Genomic DNA, 20,826 nt, shown 5'->3' on the forward strand with positions numbered 1-20,826 from the left:
GGTTCCATGGTGGGCAGCTAACCTCAAGGTCAACAGTTCAAAGCCACCAGCCACTTCATGGGAGAAAGAAAAGATTTTCTACTCCCATACAGACCTACTGTCTCAGAAACCCACAGGGGCAGTTCTACCCTTTTCTGTCGGGTTACTGTGAATGAGCCTATGGGATAGAGTCAAATTGCCACATAGATTTTCCAAAGCTGTCATCTTTATGGAAGTGGACTACGACATCTTTCTAATACAGAGCGGCAGGTAGATTCCCATGGACATTTTTGTGGTTAGTAGCTAAGTGTTTAACCCTTGTGCCGCCAAGACTCCTTCACGCGCAAGTCAAGGCCCATCCTCACATTTTTCTCTCTGATTCTAACATATCATATCCACTATACAATTCATCCACTATGCCACGTGCCTGTCAGTGTGTCCTATTGTTGTGGCTTGCACAGTGCTGACATGTTGCAAGCTATGTCACAGTATTTCAAATATCAGCAGGGCCACCTACAGTGAACAGGCTTCCGTCGAGATTCCAGAGTAAGAATAGGCTGCGGAGAAGGACTACCTCATCCACTTCTGAGCAATTAGCCTCTACAAACTTCTCAGTAGCAGCAGCGCACTATCAGCTATGCCAGAAGATGAGCCCCTCAGATTGAAGGACGGAGAGGAAGTAGAAGGTTTGGCTCCAGGAAAGTCAGCAGAAGAGAGGAAGCCCTTCAAGCACGTAGATTGAGCCAGTGGCTGTAACAATGGGCTCAACCAAAGCAATAATCGTGAGGATGGCACAAAACAAGAAGACAATGCCTAGTGCTGTTGGATATAGGGTCACTACGAGTCAGAATCCACTCAACAGCATCTAAATGCAACAACATAAGATGCATACTTTAAGTAGAGGGCAATGAGGTCACATGAAGATGTACATGCTAAGCAGTCAGCTGGGTTCACAGATTGGCCTTTATCACAATTTAGGATATCCATAAGTGTGCTTAAATTCCCTTCTTTAGGGAAAAGCCAGGATCATGAATTTTCCTGAAGCCACATTGTAATTGTCTATTGCATATGCAATTGTCTATAAAACACATAGCTTTTTTTCAAAGTAAATATATGAAGAGTTGGTTTTGAATATCTGAAAACATTTAGACTGAATGAGAAGAAAACAAGAAGCTGTAGTCTCATTACTGGCTTTAACATCTTACGGTCCATGAAGAAACAAAGGTGGGCAGGCTCGGTGAAGTCTTACACTGACAAATGGAAAAGCTGAGAAAGTTTACAGTGCCTGACAGCTGACCACGGAAAACCATACTCAGAGAATCTGAAACGCAAGGCTATCTCAGAACTCAGGGACATTTTATCTTTTGTCATAGAAATGTTCACCCACGTATAACACATAGAAAAGTTCACGTGGAAGGGGCTATGTGACCGGAAAAAATTATGACTTATTGGCATAAAAATATGGCAACCCTTTAATTTCACCTGGTGAATTCCACTTGGCAGACTCCGTGCCCATCAAGAAAGCATGGTCCATCCAATGCCCATCTGTAGACAACAGGACATCCCTTTCAGAGGGGTAGTGGGGAGGAGATGAGTCACTCAGGGTTCAGTGTAGCAACAATGAAACTCACAACCTTCCGCTGTTTGTTAAACGCTTCCTCCCCACCAATTATCATGATCCCAATTCTGCCTTGCAAACCTGGTTAAACCAGAGGATGCACAGTGGTAGAGTTGGGATCTGGAAACACAGGGAATCTAGAATGGATGAACTCCTCAGGACCAGCGGTGAGAGTGGCGACACCAGGAGGGAAGTGGGGGTAGAAAGGGGGAACCGATCTCGGGGATCTACATGTAACCTCCTCTCTGGGGGATGTGCAACAGGAAAGTGGATGAAGGGATACACCGGGCTGTGTAAGATAAGATAAAATAATAATTTATAAATTATTAAGGGTTCATGAGGGAGGGGGAGGGAGGAGGGAGGGAGAGGTACAAAAAGGAAATGAGCTGATTCCAAGAACCCTAGCGGAAGGCGACTTTTGAGAATGATGAGGGCAACGAATGTATAAGGGTGCTTTACTCAATTGATGTATGTATGGATTGTGATAAGAGTTGTATGAGCCCCAATAAAATGATTCAAAAAAAAAAGAAAGAAAGCATGGTCCTCCATGGTAACATTGCTGCAGTAACACATGGGCTACGCATGGAGCAGGCTTCTCATGATGTGCATGTCGATACATTCAAAAATTGTCCTTTGGGCTTATATACTCATTTATTGGGAATTTGGTTGGTGTGACAAAGTTCTGAAAAGAATGGGTCAACCCTGGCCTCACTGATAAAATCTACTCAGATCTCAAAACCTAAAAAGTTGAAGATCACACCCTGGCAACCCAACTTTGAGTCCTGCCACAGGGAGGCGTGGCCTGTGCAGCCATCTGGCCTTCCCAGGGGATGGCACATCTGGCTTCTTCCAAAGTCTATGATGCAGACATGTGATGAAGCAAGGCCTTACCTAAAGTCCTTATTTTAACTCTCCATACATAATTTAAATAAGGGAAAATGTTAATCACATGTAACAAAAATCAGCTAAACTTTGACTGACAAATATGAGTTTGGGATGTATAGCCTAATAAATCATTCTGCATAGGGGGGAGAAACAACAAAATTAGGGTTCATGGATGTGTTAATCATAAAAATGAAACATAAAAAAATCCATATATTGAACCACAAAGAAGTAATTTATATAAGCAATATTATACAATAGCCATTAAAGTAACATTTGCACATATTAAGCAATATTATGAAACTGTGTTCACAAAGGTACAACACTGCATATATGCATATATAATGAAATAAATACAACATGATGAACTATCTTGGAGGGGTTAAAGATAAAACATATAGAGAAAAGTCACTTAAATAAATCATATTTAATTACTGTAACAGTAAAAAAATAATGAAGTGAAAAACAGTCACGCTGATCCAGATTTCTTCCTTGGTTTGAGTTATTAAGATAAATGCAAATTCCATCATTGTGAATGAACGTTTGACTAGAAATACTAAGAGCTACTGATCTGATAGACATAATATTTCTGAAAGATAAAAACTATCCATACAGTAGTTCAGATTTTCATCCATACAGTGGTTCAGATTTTCTAATAACTTGCTGTTTATTTACAGGAACCATTTCTTAACTAAAAAGCAGGTGTGTGTGTGTGTGTGTGTGTGTGTTGGGGGGGTGGGGAGGACAGCAAACTACAATACAGTTTTTATTCCTCCCTATTGAAAAGAGTATAGAATTAAAGATTTCATGTAAAATAGTCTCAATTTTGACCAGCCAGAAATAGCTGTCTTGTCAAAAATAATTCTTTAGCCAATAGAGGCGGCTTCAAAAAGTTTGTGGCAAAGTGGAATTAAAAGACAATGGAATTTTTTGATAAGCTCTTTGAACCTCCCTTACGTTTGCCATAGCATTCTTGTGGACAAGACTGTTATTTCCAGCTTGTTGAAACTGAGCCCGTCTCACCCAAAGAACTCTCCTAATCCACCAAGATCACTGGGATGTTAAGTCTGCCAAAGGCAGTCAACTCCGACTTCTTGTTTTTCTGCTGATATTAAAATACTATTTTATTATGAAGGCAGATTAAGTCCAGCTGGTGTTGACCACGTTGTTGCTGTGCAGTAGCTTGATTTGAACGTACCTGATGTGCAGACTCCACCTGCAGTCCAGGAGAAGACACCGACCCATGCTGGTGGGAGCTGGAAGATCGCTGCTCCACAATCCTGTGCTTATGTATTTCTGAGGCAACTAGAAGAGCCGACTCGGGCTTTGGAAGCTGGGAATCCTGGCAGCAATTAAGAATAATTCTTGCTCTCTCTCCCGTTTCATGTCTTTCCAACGTGCCTGGAAAACGAGGTGAGAAATTTTAAGATATGCAAAATATCCATAACAGTCTAGTGCAAAGGTAAACAGTCTTAACCGCTGAGTGACCATCCGCGTTATGATGCCTTACTGTCTTCTTTGCCTCTGGGAGCGCCCCCTTACTGATTGAAAGCAGCCTCTTCCAAAGGCCTGGACTTGAAAAGCTCTGTGCTTTTCATCTATTGAAATCAACAAGACCATCAAGAGTGTTTTTTTAATCTTTTTATTTGGGCTCATAAGGCTCTTCTCACAATCTGTACATACGTCAATTGAGCAAAGCACCCTTATACATTCGTTGCACCGTCAAGAGTTTTTAACAGTAAAATCTTTTCCTTATTATACAGTATGGTGAGTGATCAATAACAAAAAACTATGGAATATTTTAGTGCTGTCCTCTAGTGTTCAATGCGCCAACAACAGAGAATGCAGCTGTGCTTGTACTCCCAGGGCTAAATGTCACCATTGGAAAGATATCATTTCATTGTGCAGAATAAGAGGGAACCGGTACCTCTGATTAGCTCCACCCTCACTCGACTGCACTCACACCTTCACAGATTCAGACAGCTCTAGAGTTAGGTTGTTGTTGGGGTTGTAACCACTACTATTGTTTTCCTTGGGCTTTGATATTTTCACACTATGATTAGAAACAAAAAGTATCCGCCCTCTTCATTGCCAATTCTTCCATAGTTTCAGAAATTAGGGCTGTCACAAGTTCAATTTCATATTAGAAGGACCAAGTAACAAATGGTGTAAAAATATCAGAAAGCAATTTACACGGAATTGTGTTCTTATGAAATAGACTGCCATACACAGATTGAAATCTGAATAGTTATGAATTAATCATGACCACTGTCTCTTATGCCAGTGAGGAATTCATTTACATTATTCATACTATATTAAACATATCACATATCTTCTTGAGTAAAGACACAACAGACAATTGACTTGACATACTGTCACTCAATACAAATTTCACTTGGGTCACTTTCTTTCCTACCAATGAGAAAGCATGTGAGCTATTTGTGAAGAAGGAAAAAGATGATCAATTATTATTGATTATAAAATATTATTAACTATAAAATAGAAAGGAGAAGAAGCACTTTAAAGTAATTCTTATTCATACAAATACAGAAATAACAATTGCATAATAAAATGTCTTTTCAAGAGAACCAAGGTAAGTAGATAGGTAATAGATGACAACAAATAGATACATAGATATGGTGCTTCTATGAATCCATCCTTTTCTCGTTTTTACTGTTGTCTATCATCAACTTTTACAGCAGCCGATGGCACAGTGACTAAGCACTCCACTGTTGACTGAGGGATAAGCAGTTCAAACCCACTAGCTGTTCCATAGAAGGAAGATGTGGGCGTCTATGTTCATAAGGATTTACACCCTCCAAATCTCTAGGGCAATCCTACCCCCCACCCACTCCTTTTTAAAAAATCATTTTGTTGGGGCTCTTACAGCTCTCCTAACAATCCATACATCCATTGTATCAACACACTTGTACATATGTTGCCATCATCATTTTCAAAACATTTTCTTTCTACTTGAGCCCTTCTTATCAGTTCTTTTCTCCCCTCCCCCCACCCTCTCCTTCCACCCCCAGGAACCCTTGATAAATTATATTTTATTATTATTTTCATATCTGACACCATCCACTGTCTCCCTTCAACCATGTTTCTTTAATTTGTGCCCCTCAGGATGGGGTACATATCTATCATTGTGATTGGTTCTCCCTTTCTCCATCCACCTTCCCCCACTCTCATGGTTATTGATACTCCCATTACTGTTCCTAAGGGGTTTATCAATCCTGGGTTCCCTATGTTGAGAGCCCTTATCTGTACCAATGTATGTATTTCAGACTAGCTGGATTTGTAAGGTAGAACTGGGGTCAGGATAGTGGGGAGTCAGGAGGAAGCATTAATGAACTAGAGGAATGTTGTGTTTCATCGATGCTATACTGCATTATGGCTGACTCATCCCTTCCTTATAAGCCTTCTGTGAGGGGATGTCCAATTGTCTACAGATGGGCTTTGGGTCTCCACTCTCACCCCCCCATGACTGCATCAATATAATTGTTTGTTTGGGATTTTCTGATGCCTGATACCTGTTCCTATGGACACCTTGTGATCACACAGGCTGGTGTGCTTCTTCCATGTGGGCTTTGTTCCTTCCCTGCTATAGGGCCGCTTGTTTAACTACAAGCATTTAAGACCCCAGACACTATATCTTTTAATGGCTGGGCACCATCAGGTCTCTTGACAACATTTGTTTATGCACACATTTTGTCTTCAGTGATTTTTGTGAGAAGGTAGGTATCACAGAATGTCAGGTTATTAGAATCACGTGTACTTGTGTTGAGGGAGAGCTTGTGTAGAGGCCCCAAATCCATCTGCTACCTAAATATTTAATATGAAAATATATGTACATAGACCTATGTCCCTATCATTACATATTATATATTAATATATTTGCATATATATGCCTATATTTCTACTTCTAATAAATGGCTTTTGCCTCCTAGTTCTTTCCTTTGTTTCCTTTTACTTTTGTCGTGTCCCACTGTCATGTTTGACCTTCATTCAGCTCTCAGTAATTCCTCTCAGCTATATTGCAGTTGATCAAATCCCACCAGTCATTCTACACCTTCTGTGCCACTGATTTTAGATCCCTTGTTGTTCCTTGGCCTTGTGTTTGTTGGCACTCCCTCCTCTTCTCCCATGTCTCCCCAGAACCATTGGTCCCACTCTTTTCTCCTCAGGATTGTTAATCCTATTTTATCTTGATAGACATAAAAATTTAAAAAGCTTATAAATAGTTCCAGATAGGTCTGCTAACCCTTATGAATGTTTTCCAATCAGGTCTGATGAGGTGCCAGACCCTGCCCCCTGAGACAGAAATGTATTTGGGGGATTCTTCAGGGACATTGTTGCTTTGCTCCCCTTGCTGCTCTGTTGTACTCCCTTCGTGCTTTACTCTGCTTAGTGGGGGTTGGACAGGGCACAGTTTAGGGCAATTCTACTTTGTTCTATAGGATCACTATGGGTTAGAATCAACTTGAGGGCAACGGGTAAATGTACCATCACAGGGTAATTTGGATTCCAAAACAGTAACCGGTACTATGTTAGAATAGTAAGCAGAATTTAACTTCCCAGTTTATAACTATGTTAGTTTTCACTAAAAATCCTTTCATAAACCTTTTAACCTATAAAGCTTCCAAGCATGGTTTTATTCTACGAGTTTCCCTTCTAGCACATTTGGTATGTCTTCAATAAATGGAGCTGTACACGATAACAAGAAAACCATCCCTGTAAGAACACTACCAAACATAATGAAAGGCACCCACACTGCAGAGGACAAAGCACCGGACCTTCTAAAAATATGACACGTCAGTATACTAAACCAAGTGAAAAACAAATTCACCACCATCAAATCAATGCTGACCCATGGCAACTTGCTGTGGGTTTCCAAGGCTACTATTTACAGGAGTAGAAAGCCAGTCTTTCTCCCAGGAGTAGTTGGCAATTTCGAACTGCCCACCATGCGGATTGAACTCCAACTCATAATCACTACACCACCAGAGCTCCTCTATGTACGTCAAAAGACTTCATCAAAAGAGTAAAATGTAACCCATTTATTGGGGAAAATATTTCACAATGATTTATCAGATAGAAAGACCTAAAATATATCTACAGAAAATTACAACACTTTAATAAGAAAAATACAATCAACTCATTCAAGCAAGGAGCACAAGAAATGAATAGACAATTTACTAAAGATAACATTCAGACAACCAGTAATTATATGAAGAAATGTGCAAGTTAATAAGCCATAAGAGAAATACAAATTAAAATAACAAGGAGACACCACCTTACACCAACATTCTTAGTAAACTTCAAAAATACATGAAAATGTAAATGCTGGAAGGATGTGGAGAAATTGGAACACTCATACATTGATGGTGGGATTGCGGTATTGTCTAACCACTATGGAAAATAGTATGGGGCTTCCCTAAACAAATACAAATACCTAATGAACCTGCAACCTCTCTATTACCCTAAAGAAAGAAAGAGCAAAATGTGAATAGACATATGCACACCCATGCTTGTTGCAGCAATTCCTGTAATAACAAAACGTTAGGAAACCATCAAAAGCCCCATCTGTAGAGGAATGAATAAACAAATGGTGATACATGCACTCAATGAAATATTATGCCTCTTTAAAAATAATGATGAGGCTTCCAAACTCCTCATAACATGGACAAAATCGGAGAGCCCGATGCTCAGCAAACTCAATCAACACCCTAGAGATAAATACTGCATGGCATGATTATTTTAAGAAAGGAAGTTAACACCAAAGGAAACGACTTTGAAGACTAACAGAGGCCAGGGATAGGGGGATTTTGGCAGAAAAGAAAGAGGAAGGGAGGTAGGGAGGGATGATGGGTGGGGAAAAGTAGAAAGAACCACGTGCACAGGGGTTTACTGGGGCAAGGCAGCCATTTTGATAAGCATATCTGTGTAACTATATGTAGTATGTTTTATTTGTGCTGTGTTCCACAAATTAAAGGGAGATGGAGGAATGAATAAATTGTTGTTTAAAGAGAGAAGGTTCACAGCCTTACAAACCCTCCAGATCCTTTACCCATCGGACCTAAACAAAGAACAACAGCAAGCATGGCTAACCATAGAATCGTTACTGCTGCTTCCTGAACATGTGAGTGTCTCTGTAATAATTTGTAAACTGTGGCACCTGATCCAATCCACTGTCTTCCTGAGCAAGCTCTCTTTAAATGTGAAATCATCCCTGATATTTTCGTCTCACAGATTTTCTGTGGCTCCTGAAACCATGATATTACAATAATATTTGGAGGATTCTTGGGAAAGAGTCTATGACAGATTAACATACCTGTATGAGTTGGCAACAGTGAAACTGGCAGTTCAAGCCTCCCAGGAACACCTCAGAAAGGACTGCCTTTGAAAGGACAGTGTTGACAGCATTATGGGACAGGTTCTCCCTTGCACCCATGGAGTGGCCAAGAGTCAGCATCAACTTGGCAGCCACCAACAACACTATCCATACTGAACTCCACACTTAATATCTTATATAAACACAACTATTTAGTGGATACTGCCATTATTCTTGTTTTTTCCAGTGGTAAAAATAGTTTTCCCACCAATATCAGTAGTTCTAATTCATTTCATGCACTGAAAACCCAATTATAGGTGTTACCAATCTTAAATAAATAAGATCAGTTCCAGTTCTCCTGCAGTTTTACTCAAAATCTAATGGTAGTATAAAGATTAGGAACAGTTGAAAACTCACTTGTCATAGTATTTAAAGTAAACTTAAGCTATTTTTACCCAAATGAAAAACTTCATATTCTAACAAAATGCTTGAGTCTAAGTTTTGGGGACCCATACACATAAACTTCTTAAGATGGAATACAGAGAAATCAAATGGATTGCATCTGTGGGAAGAGAAGATAGAGAAGTTCATTATCAGCAACTAAAACCAGGTCAGGGGGTGACTAGGAAACAGCCTATCATTGCTCATATGCAAGGTCAGGTTGAATCTGAAGAAAATTGAAAGAAGTCTGTGAGAGCCAAAATATGATCTTGAGTCAATCCCACCTGCATTTCGGGAACACCTCAAGAACAGATGTGATTAATTTAGTATTAAGGACCAAATAAAGACCTCACTCGCTGTGGGGCAACATCAAGAACATCATACCTGAAGAGAGCAAAGAAGCATTAAAAAGACAAGAAAGAGTCCAATAGGATGTCGGGAGAGACCCTGAAACTTGCTCTTGATCATAGACTAGCTAAGGTAAATGGAAGAAACAATGGAATAAAAGAACTCAACTGGAATTTTCAAAGAGCAGCTCAAGAAGACAAAGTAAATTAATATAATGAAATGTGGAAAGATCTAAAGTTAGAAAACCAAAAAGGAATACCTTAAATGGAAAGAATTGCCCAGAATACCTTAAATTGCCCAGAATACCTTAAATTGCCCAGAATACCTTACATTGAAAGAACTGAAGGAAAAATCCAGTCCTTGAGTTGAAATATTACTAGTTGAAATATTAAAAGACTCTATAGCAAAATAGTGAAGGACACATCAAGAGAAGATAGAAACAATGCATTGAGTCACTGTCCCAAAAAAAGCTAGTCGATATTCAGCTTTCCATAATGGATGACCAAGAACCAATGGTACTTGGAAGGAAGTACAATGGAACAGTAAATTAAAATGGCAGAATGGAAGGAAGAATTTCGAGCTACACTAAAATAAGGCCATGATGGAATATCAATGTTTTAACAAGTTGACAAAACTGGAAACGCTAACTATGCTAAGAAATTTGGAAGACAGTTACTTGGCCAACTGACTAGAAGAGATCCATAGTTGTGCCCATTCCAATGAAAGGTGGCCCAACAGAATGTGCAAATTATAGAAAGATATCATTAATATAAGATGGAAGTAAAATTCTGCTGAAGATAATCCAAAAATAGTTGCAGCAGTGCATTGACAGGGAGCTTCCAGCAGTCCAAGGCTGATTCAGAAGAGAATGTGAAACACGTGGTATCATTGCTAATGCCACATAAATCTTGGCTGAAAGCAGAGAATACTAGAAAAATATTGACCTGTGTTTTATTGACTATACAAAAGCATTAGATTGTGTGGCCTATAGGAAACTATGGCTAGCCTTGAGAAGAATGAACATTCCAGAATATTTTATCATGTGCATGTCCAACCTATACATGGATAAGAGGCAGTCATTCAAAGAGAAGAAGGAAATATTGATTAATATAGAAGGAAGTTCGCTCAGCAAGAGGGACTGACCACTGGCTACAATAGCCTCATACATAAGCCCCACTGTGAGGGTAGTACACGGCTGAGCAGTGTTGCATTCTGCCCTGCATATGCAATAGAACCAAGTGAATCAGAACCAAGTCTGCGGCACCTAACAACAGAAAAAGTTTATTGTTACAGCTTTACCATGTGCAATTTCAAAATCTTTGCAAAATAGTTGGTTATGGTTTTATCTTTAAGGAACTGGATGCAAGACAAACATGACTAAAGCAGTAGAAAATTCACCCTGAGTTCTTCAAAGGTTACTGCAGACAGGGAAGTAAACTAGATGTTGTAAAAATGGCTCGATTTTGCAACAGCTTCAGGGCAGCGGCCTTTGAAAGCTTTGGTAGTTGGTAAGGATTCTCGCAGCAGTCAGTTATCAAGTTGTTGCCTCGAAGCTCCAAATTCACCCCTTTCTGCCTTCTCTGCAAAAATACATCTACTGTATATACTCGAATATAAGCCAACTCGAGTATAAGCCGAGGTACCTATTACCTGGGAAACCAGAAAAACTAATTGACTCGAGTATAAGCCTAGGATGGGACATGCAGGATGTGAATTATTACAGAGACCAGAGGGGAGAGATGGAGTGCAGCCACAGACACATCCTCACCAGTTCAGCTGCCGGCGTAAGTGAATCACTACTGGTGCTTCTGTGAATTGGAGCCGTCCACATCATAGGATGGCTCTGATTGGTTAGATGTGAGTAAACAAACATTCAAATCCCTGCAGTGTCAGCGTGGCTTTGAATGAACAGTGGAGGAAGGGCAATCACCTGAGAGATGTTACAGCTTGACCTAAGAATAAGCTGAACCCCATTTTCTCAGCACACGAGTATATATGGTAGATTCTTTGACTACATTTTCCTTTGCCACAATAGTAGCCTTTGAGGTAATAGTAACCTTGGTGGGCAAAGAGTGGGAGAAAAGACATAGTGTAAAGGTGCATCCTCTGTGTGAACGTAGAGCAGAGTACCTTCCAGGAGAGATCTCCCTGTGAATGTTTTTCCTGGCATTCTACAGCATATTCCTGGCAATGTCAACCACTGCCACCACCACGACTTCACAGCACCTTCTCTGACATCCCATGAGCCACACACACACTCTTTCCAAAAAGGTCAAGATCTCAGTTCTCATGGAGCATCTCCCTTTGGAATACTGTCTCAGACCTACAGTAGTGTCTTTTCCTCCTATATTCCTTAGCATTCTCTTTACTGTCTACTAGCGAATCTCTCACATTCAAATGCTTTGGTAACATGATTCATCTTCATATTAAATTTTTCGATTCAAATTATGGTGACATTTCTGCTGATTTAACTTTGACTGATACACCATGATTAGTCACTTCCCGTGTAGAATGATCCTGCAAACGTACTCCTGAAATTATGGAATTTACATAACATTGCAAGCATTTTAAATTTCTAGAGTCTATAGCCAAAACAGAAACCAAGGAGAGTGATATGACCACGCAGAGGGGTTCCAAAAGAGTTGCCTTTGTAACGTAATATGAGAATAACTAGTGAACTGAGAGGTTAAAGATTTTCATTAAACTTCAACTTCAAGAAAACTTTTGTTTTTCAAAGTGAACTCAATTTATAACTAGGGGGATTTGTTGTGCTCTGAGACACCTCGAGAGTAAGAGTTAGCTCACACTTTCTAATGTTTACTTGAATCAGTCTATTACATGACAGGAAAAATAGACACTTAAATGAAATATAATTGAATAGTTAAAGAATAACTATTAATATCCCAAGTAAAAATCCTCATTGTATAAAATACATCAAACATTGCAGAAAATACTATAAAGTGTAAACGTTATGTTATAAGGGGGGAAAAGTATGCAACAATGCATATCCCATTAGAAAGAAAACAACTGCAAGCATTTGAGGCAGTTATTACTGATTCCGCCTAGTCAGTGGGCAGCGTGCCCATTCTTCAAAGTCAGTGCACAGAAACCTAGGGAGTGGCCAAACCCCAGGCCATATGGGCAATAATTCCCTTAGCTGTCCTGCTGTGACCATCAACTCAACATGCCCCAATGCTGTTGTTGGGCATTGTCCACCCAAGTCCACCTCACAGCAGCTCCATGTGATGAAAATCACTGGGTTGGTTCAAGCCACTCCCTTTTCATTTAGCAGCAGGTTGATTAAACATGGGCCTCCAGGTGTCCTTCACCTCAGAGCACATCGAACCAACTTTATTAAAACCATAACTTGCTCCACAGCCCCATCTGAAAACTTGTTTCTATGAGAGACATCTCCACCTGGCAAGGCGGCAGTGAGAAGCACCACATGAGGGTTAAAAACAAAGACCCATTTTGCCCTACTCTAAAATTCTTGTGTTATATGTAGACGTTGTGTGGTGCTGGTCAAGTTCTTTCACCTTTCTGTGCCTCGTTTCCCCAAATGTACAATGGGGGTGATAATGGGTATTACCTCAAATGGTTGCTCTAAGTATTAAATTGAGCAGACAGATGCTGAAGAGCTTTTTAACAAATCATTTTATTGGGAGCACTTAAAGCTTTTATAGCATTCCATAATTCAATTAGATCGAGCACAATTGCTGCCACCATCAGTTTCGAAATAATTTTCTTTCTTCTTGAACTCTTAGACATCAGGTCCCCTTTATCTTCACCCTCTTCACGCTATCCACTAGGAACCCTTATTTTATATATATTTATGTGTGTGTGTGTGTGTGTGTGTGTGTATAATCTCATTGTGGTGGTGGTGGTTGTATCTTACACCATTCAGTGTATCCATTCACCTACAATTCAATGCTTCACTCCCCTTGAGTGGGGTCATACAGTCAACATTGCTATCAACTCCCTCTTTCCTCCCCACTTCCGCGTGCCCCTCTGTCCCTCTTTCTCCGGGAATCATTACTCCCATTACTGTAGGGTTTACCTCTCTTGGAGTTCCTGCATCAAAAATATTAATTATACAAATAAATAGACACATATATAACAAGATTAATGAGGTATAACTAAGACCATAATAGTAAGGGGAGGCAATCTTAAGGAACTAGAGGATAGTTCTGTGTTTCATCAGTGTTATGCTGTACCCTGGATATCTCATCCCTTCCATGTGGCCCTTCTGTGAGAGACTGACCAATTATCTTACAGGTGGGTTTTGGGTCTCCACTTTGTCTACCTTCCTTCATGTCAATATGATTGTTTGTTAATTTCTGGTACCTGTTCTCATCAATACCTCATGATCACACAGGCTGATGTTCTCCTTCCATGTGGGCTTTGTTGCTTCCATGCTAGATGGCCACTGGTTTAACTACAAGCCTTTAAGACTTCAGATGCTATATCTTTTAATAGGCAGGCACCATCAACTTTCTTCACCACATTTGATTATGCACCCATTTTGTCTCCAATGAGCATGTAGGGAAGGTGAGTATCATCTATTGCCACATTATTAGAACCAAACATTCTTTTACTGAGTTAAGATTGAAGTAGAGGCCTATTGTCCATCTGCTTCCTTGTTGTAGAGATATAGATCGATAGAAAAGTATACCTATCTTTATATATTTACATATATACATATCTATCTATCTATCTCTCTATATAATTTCTGCTTTCTTTTTCTTACCCTTTTTTCCAGATGAACTTTTTAGAAGATTCTGGGACACAGGGAGTTTTGAGCTATATAAGTATGTTATAAATAAAGGGAAAGAAAATCTTTTTCACCAGGACATCATGACCAACTAACCTTTCATAAACTGCTATCTTATAACAAAGCTTCTGAGAAGCTTTCCTTGACTTCCTGCTGACAATCGTACAAAAGAAGTTCTCATTCAATCTGCCCTCCAGATTTGCCGATCTGTAGTTCTGGAAGATTCCTGACACTAGGGTCAGAGCTTATTGAGTATATGCTCAGCTTGGGGATCCCACTGCGTTCTCTCTAACATTTGTCTTTCTTCAATCAGCTTTGCATCCAAAGCTAGGTTATGACCAAAATAAGAGTAGAATTATATTTTTTACTTATTTTTAAGCCGATTATGTAAACTAGGATGGGAACTGGCATAAATTAAATGCTAGATAAATTCTTTGAAAAATTACATGACACCAGCCACCTAATGACTTTTAACTGTGACTACCAAAAACCAAACTCACTGCCATCAAGTAAATTCTAATGCATGGTGACTCTATAGGACAGGGTAGAACTGCCTATGTGGACTTCTGAGACTGTAACTCTTTACAGGAGTAGAAATCTCCATCTTTCTTCTGAGAAGTTAGTAATTTTTAACTGCTGATGTTGTAGTTATCAGATCAATGAATAACCAGTACAAGACCAGGGCTCCCTACTGGCTCACACTTGGGGATAAATCCCAACTCCTTGACCTACAAGCCATATTCTTTCCCTGCTAATCATGTCTCCAAGTTTTCCTCATGACATTATTCCTTGCTATTTCCTCTTGTTTACAAATTGGATTTTTTTAAGTTGATTACAAGGATCTACATGTGACGTCCTCCCTGGGGGACAGACAAGAGAAAAGGGGGTGAAGGGAGATGCCAGATAGGGCAAGTTATGACAAAATAAGAATTTATAAATTATCAAGGGCTCGTGAAGGAGGGGGCAGCGGGGGAGGGAGGGGAAAAAAGAGGACTTGATGTAAAGGGCTTAAGTGGAGAGCAAATGCTTTGAAAACGATTAGGGCAAAGCATGTACAGATGTGCTTTATACAACTGATGTATGTATATGTATGGATTTTGATAAGAGTTGTATGAGCCCCTAATAAAATGTTTAAAAAAATTTCCTATTACCTCCATCTCAGATATTTCCTTCAGATATATTTTTAAATCTTACTACTTCAGAGATGTCTTTATTGAAAGAAAATTCCTCTCCTATCTCCCTATCTTGTATGGGCTTCTTAGTTATGTCCTTTTCTTTTCAGTATTTAATACGTATTTAATTGGTGTATTTTATTTGCTTGCTTAAATTCAGTGGTCTCTCTCTTTATCATATATAAATATATACACTTTGGTCCAGAGAAAGAGTCAAAAACTGTTCACCCGTTAAATAAAACAGATGTTACTATTTTCTTGTAGTCAGTGGGAGAGATTGCTATTAAAACCTTAGAGAAGACTAAGGTCTCTGTGTTCAGATAAACAGGAAGCATGAAGGTGGTGGTGGATGGCCACAGGATGATTTATGAACGAATCTGAATGCACCAGCGGTAGTCCACTAAAGGATCAACAGGAAATTGATGAACCAGATTCAGGAACCAGTTCCAGCATCAGTTAAAGGGCCAAAGAAATATTGGCTCTCGTTCTCTCTGCTCCAAAGGGCCACACGTCAATGATGCGTCATCATGCTGTGACCTAATTGATAGGTTGGGCTCCACTCCTAACCTGAACCAGAAGTGTCTAGCTGACATAATCCCTAAATATCACAGCAACTAAGCATATTAATTATTTGCACTTCTGGCGACTCTAGGCTATATAAAACAAACAAATGAAAACAACTTAAGTTCATTGTTGAGTTGATTTCAACTTAGAACTCATGATGGCAGTGTAGAACTACAGCATGGGATTTTCTAGCTTTCCTCTGTGAATCTTGAGAGACTGCTTTGCTTTTCAAATGCTGGACAGATGTCTTGCAGAGCAAAATAGCCAATGTTTTGATTAGCAGTCAAGGACTTTTCCCACTGCACCACTATAGCTTCTAAGCTCACGAAAGGTATGCATTTTAAAAGTCCATGGTCACCGCACCTTGGACCCCAGCCCTATCACAGTTTGATACTCAGGGAAACACTAGACTTTATCCGCTTGGCCCCTCCTACCCCTAATATATAATTCTGACCACCGACCTCCGGTAAAACAGAACAGAGAATTTCAAGGTGGAGATGAAAGAAGACACAGGAAGGGAGACATTATTTAAACAGATAGGGGCTTATTCTCATGGAGTCATATGCAAAATAGAAAAAATAAATTTTAAACTGATTTTAAACAGCACTTTTGTGATAAGGTATTTGACTTATTAAGTTATATGTCTTCATAAACATATAATAACAATGGAAAATTAACTATAATAAAAGTTTAATGATTAATCTCAGTTTAAAACCAAATACAATTTATAATTAAGTTTTGTCAGTAAATATTATAGAGTTGACTCCAACTCATAGTTAAAACAAAAGTACACCTGTTCTTTTGAGAAAATAATATGCTCGCATAAATAACACAGCTACACGTGCATCATGCATAGTGGGCCTAGGAACTTAATGTGCAGGGACTGGTGGTGGTTGCTGCACAAATGGTTAAATTGAATAATATACATTGCATTTGTGGTAAAACATGATAGGTATGTTAATAAACCAGTTAATGAAAACATTCCATGAAACCATGACCCTAAACCTCTGAAGGAAGGAACCAAATCCTACGAGGGCTTGGTTTTACATAAGCACTACCTCTATTTTGTTATTGTTGCATAAACATATCTCTCATATAAATTTTTTCAATTTAAAATTGCACACTTCGGCAACTAATTGATCGGAATTATAGTAATCAATTGTGTAATCATACCCTTAATTGATGTGATTTTTACAACGCCATTAAACATATCTATTGCCTTCCTTCTGAAACCAGATTTGCACTAAGACATTTTAATTTCTGTACTGTTTTCTTTTTTATACATGTTCCATTGTTGTTGTTATTATGTTTAGGTGCTGTTGTGTCAGGTCAGAACAAAGCACTGGTCAGTCCTGCTCCATCCTCACAATTATTACTGTGTTTGAGCTCAATATTATAACCATTAGATTATCGGTCCATCTCTTTGAAGTGCTTCCTCTGTTTCTCTGCTTCTCTGTTTTATCAAGCATGATGTCCTTTTCCAGGGACTGGTCTTTCCTACTAACATGAGCCAAGTACATTTTCATCGTCATTCTAGCTGTGTTTCTTCCGAGAGAGATTTGATTTTCTTCTGGAAGTCCACAGTGCTTTCATTATATTTCACTAACATCATAATTCGAATACACTAATTACTCTGTGATCTTTCTTATTCATTGTTCAAGTCTCACATGCATACAAGGTAATTGGAAATATCATGGCTTGGGTCGGGCACACCTTAATCCTAATGCTGACATCTTTATTTTTTAACTCTTTAAAGCAGGGCTACTCAAGCTTTTTTTAACAGGGGGCCAGTTCACTGTCCCTCAGACCCGTTGGAGGGCCAGAGTATAGTTAAAAAACAACAACAACAATATGAACAAATTCCTAAACACACTGCACATATCTCATTTTGAAGTAAAAAACAAATGGGGCAAAAACACCTGGTGGGCTGGATAAATGTCCTAGGCAGGCTGCATGTAGCCCACGGGCTGTACTTTGAGGACCCCGGCTTTAAAGAGATCTTATGCAGCAGATTTCCCTAATGTAATATAGCATTTGATATCTTGACTATTGCGTCTATTAACCTTGATTGTGGATCCAAGTGAAAGAAAATCCTTGACAACTTCAACATTTTCTCCGTTTATCATAGTGTTGTAAATTGGTACAGTTGAAGGAATTTCAATTTGTTTTCTTTACAGTGAGTTGAAATCTATAGTAAAGACTGCAGACTTTAATTTTCATCAGTAAGGTCGTATCATCTATAGAGGGCAAGTTGTTAATAAAGCCTTACTCCAATCTTGATGCCAAGTTCTTCATAAAGTCCAATTTCTCACATTTTTGCTCAGCATACAGATTAAATAAGTATCAGGAAAGGATACAACCCTAGCATACCCCTTTTCTGATTTTAAGCCATACAGTATTTCCTTGTTCTGTTCTAACAATTTGCTCTTGCTCCATTTACACTTTCAACATGAGCACAATGTTTGGGAGTCCCTATTCTTCTCAATGTTGCCCATAGGTTGTTATGATCAACCCAGTAGAATGCCTTTGCATAGACAATAAAACACAAACATGCTTCTAGCATTCTCGGTTTTCAGGTGACATTCATCTGCTATCAACTGTGCTGTCTCTAGCTCTATGTCCCTTTGACATCTGGCTTAAATTTCTGATAGCTGTTTGTTGATTGTGTACTGCTTTACCTATTTTAAATCATCTTCTGCGATATTTCACTTGTGTGTGGTATTAATGTAATTGATCAATAATTTCTACATTCTTTTGAGTGACTTTTCTTTGAAACAGGCACTAATATGGATCTCTTGTAATCAATTGATCAGGTAGCTGTCTTCCACATTTCTAAGTATAGACTGAGTGCTTTCAGTGCTTTGTCAGCTTGTTCTGTCCATTCCTGAAGGCTTCTTTGTCTTTAATGCCTTTCTTTAATGTTCTCCTCCAAGTGCAGCTTGAACATCTTCCTTAGTACCATTGGCTCTTTATCATGTGCTGCCTCTTGAAATGGTACAACTTTGGCCAATTCTTTTTGTTAAAGTAACTCTGCGTATTCTATTTTATTTTGATGCATCCTGCTTCATCTAATATTTCAACCAAATAATCTTTCAATATTGTAACTCAAGTCTTCAAATTTTTCTATAGCTCTTTCAGCTTGAGATACACTGTGTTTTACCTTTTGAGTTTTCTAGCTCCTGGTCTTTCTTTTCATATTTCATTACAATGCTTTACTTTGTCCTTTTAAGTTCCCCGTTGGTACTTTCTGTGCAGGTCTTCATTTTCCCCATTCACTTAATTTTTTTCTTAAATGAAGATGTATTATATTTAACTTTATCTTGTTCCTGGTAATATCATATGTCCAATGAAAATTAAAAAGTTGGAAAAGAAGTTACACTCTCTCCTTGAGTGGATAACAAGAGCACTCACTCAGCTTCTGAAATGACCATTAGTTTTCAATTTATCATGAGATACTTTAACATTATTATGAGATGGAGTCAAAGTCCAGATAGAAAACATAAATAGGGAGGCTTAGCCAAGATGGAGACCAGAGAGTTAGCTCACACCCAGAGCTCCGTGCAGATTGGTGAGTGGGGAGAATTGGAGGCCGAGTAGGGGTCTCAAGTCTGTTGGTCAATTCCCAAGACAGCTCAGAGCACTTCTCTGAAACCAGAAGCTGACTTTGACCCCAACGCCTGCACTTCCAATGGATGCCCTTGGTCTCAGGCCTACTAGCTGCCTCTTTTGTGGTGCTCAGGGCACCTGCTCCTCCTCTACCCAGAGCCACAGGTCAGTCAGGTGTACGGAGGCTTCAGACCTGCCTCAGTGCTCCATGCAGACCTGCCAGCCAGTACCCTGTCCACAGGGGTGCTCACCATGTCTGGGCACTCCTCACAGACCCGTCAGCCATTGTCCCCAAAGAGGTTCATGCCCAGCCTGGCTGCTCCTCACAGACCTGCTAGAAAGTCCCCACTCAAGAGGTTTGCCCCCTGGTGCCATAGGGAAGACATGCATAGGCAGAAACTTCTGCCATGCTTTGGTGCTCTTTGCAGACCTACCAGCCAGTACCCACCCACACACAGAGGTCTCAATCCAGAGGCCCCCATCCCATCTTGGTGTTCCTAACAGACCCGCTAACCAGTTCCCTTCACCACACACACACACACACACACACACACACACACACAGAGAGAGAGAGAGAGAGAGAGAGAGAGAGAGAGAGAGAGAGAGAGAGAGAGATGTTCCCATCCTGCCAGGTGTTGAACACAAATCAGAAGCTTGTGCAGCTGCAGCATAGGGACCCAAACCTTTGGGGCTTTCCTAATGCATTCTCCCATCTCCCTACTCAGCCCCTCCCCACCCTATGCTCCAAGCAGTGGATCTGCATGCTAACAGAAGTAACGTGCCCTCTCTCCCACCTGCCTGCCTATGGGAAGTGCCCCTAAGTCAGGAACAGATCACCCAACCCATCCCTAAACTACACTCCCCTGCACTTGGGGCAACACTTCCAGGGAACCCGAGTGTGAAAAACTACAAACACCCCCAAAGGAGACCTGAGGATCCCTGGAGCACAAAGCAGAGGCCAAGGTGTGAGGGAAACCCCAGCAGGACAAAGGTGAAACACAACCCCTCAAGGCAGTTGGCTAAAGGCAGTCTACAGAAACACCAACACCAACCTCCCAAAGAGGGAGCCCAGGGCTCTGAGACACCCAGGAAAATGGCACCTACTTGCAAT

At 39.9% G+C, this 20,826-nt stretch overlaps 1 protein-coding gene across 1 annotated transcript in view; it reads right to left on the bottom strand.

Annotated features, from left to right (window-relative positions):
• WDR72 (WD repeat domain 72) overlaps positions 1–20,826 on the bottom strand; it is a 250,223-nt gene that overhangs the window by 172,522 nt on the left and 56,875 nt on the right. The window contains exon 13 of the mRNA XM_075531694.1: positions 3,678–3,880. Coding sequence (XP_075387809.1) covers positions 3,678–3,880 — 203 coding nt within the window. The remainder of the gene's footprint in view (positions 1–3,677; positions 3,881–20,826) is intronic.

The sequence above is a fragment of the Tenrec ecaudatus genome, chromosome 14, assembly GCF_050624435.1.
Source record: "Tenrec ecaudatus isolate mTenEca1 chromosome 14, mTenEca1.hap1, whole genome shotgun sequence".
NCBI lineage: Eukaryota > Metazoa > Chordata > Mammalia > Afrosoricida > Tenrecidae > Tenrec > Tenrec ecaudatus.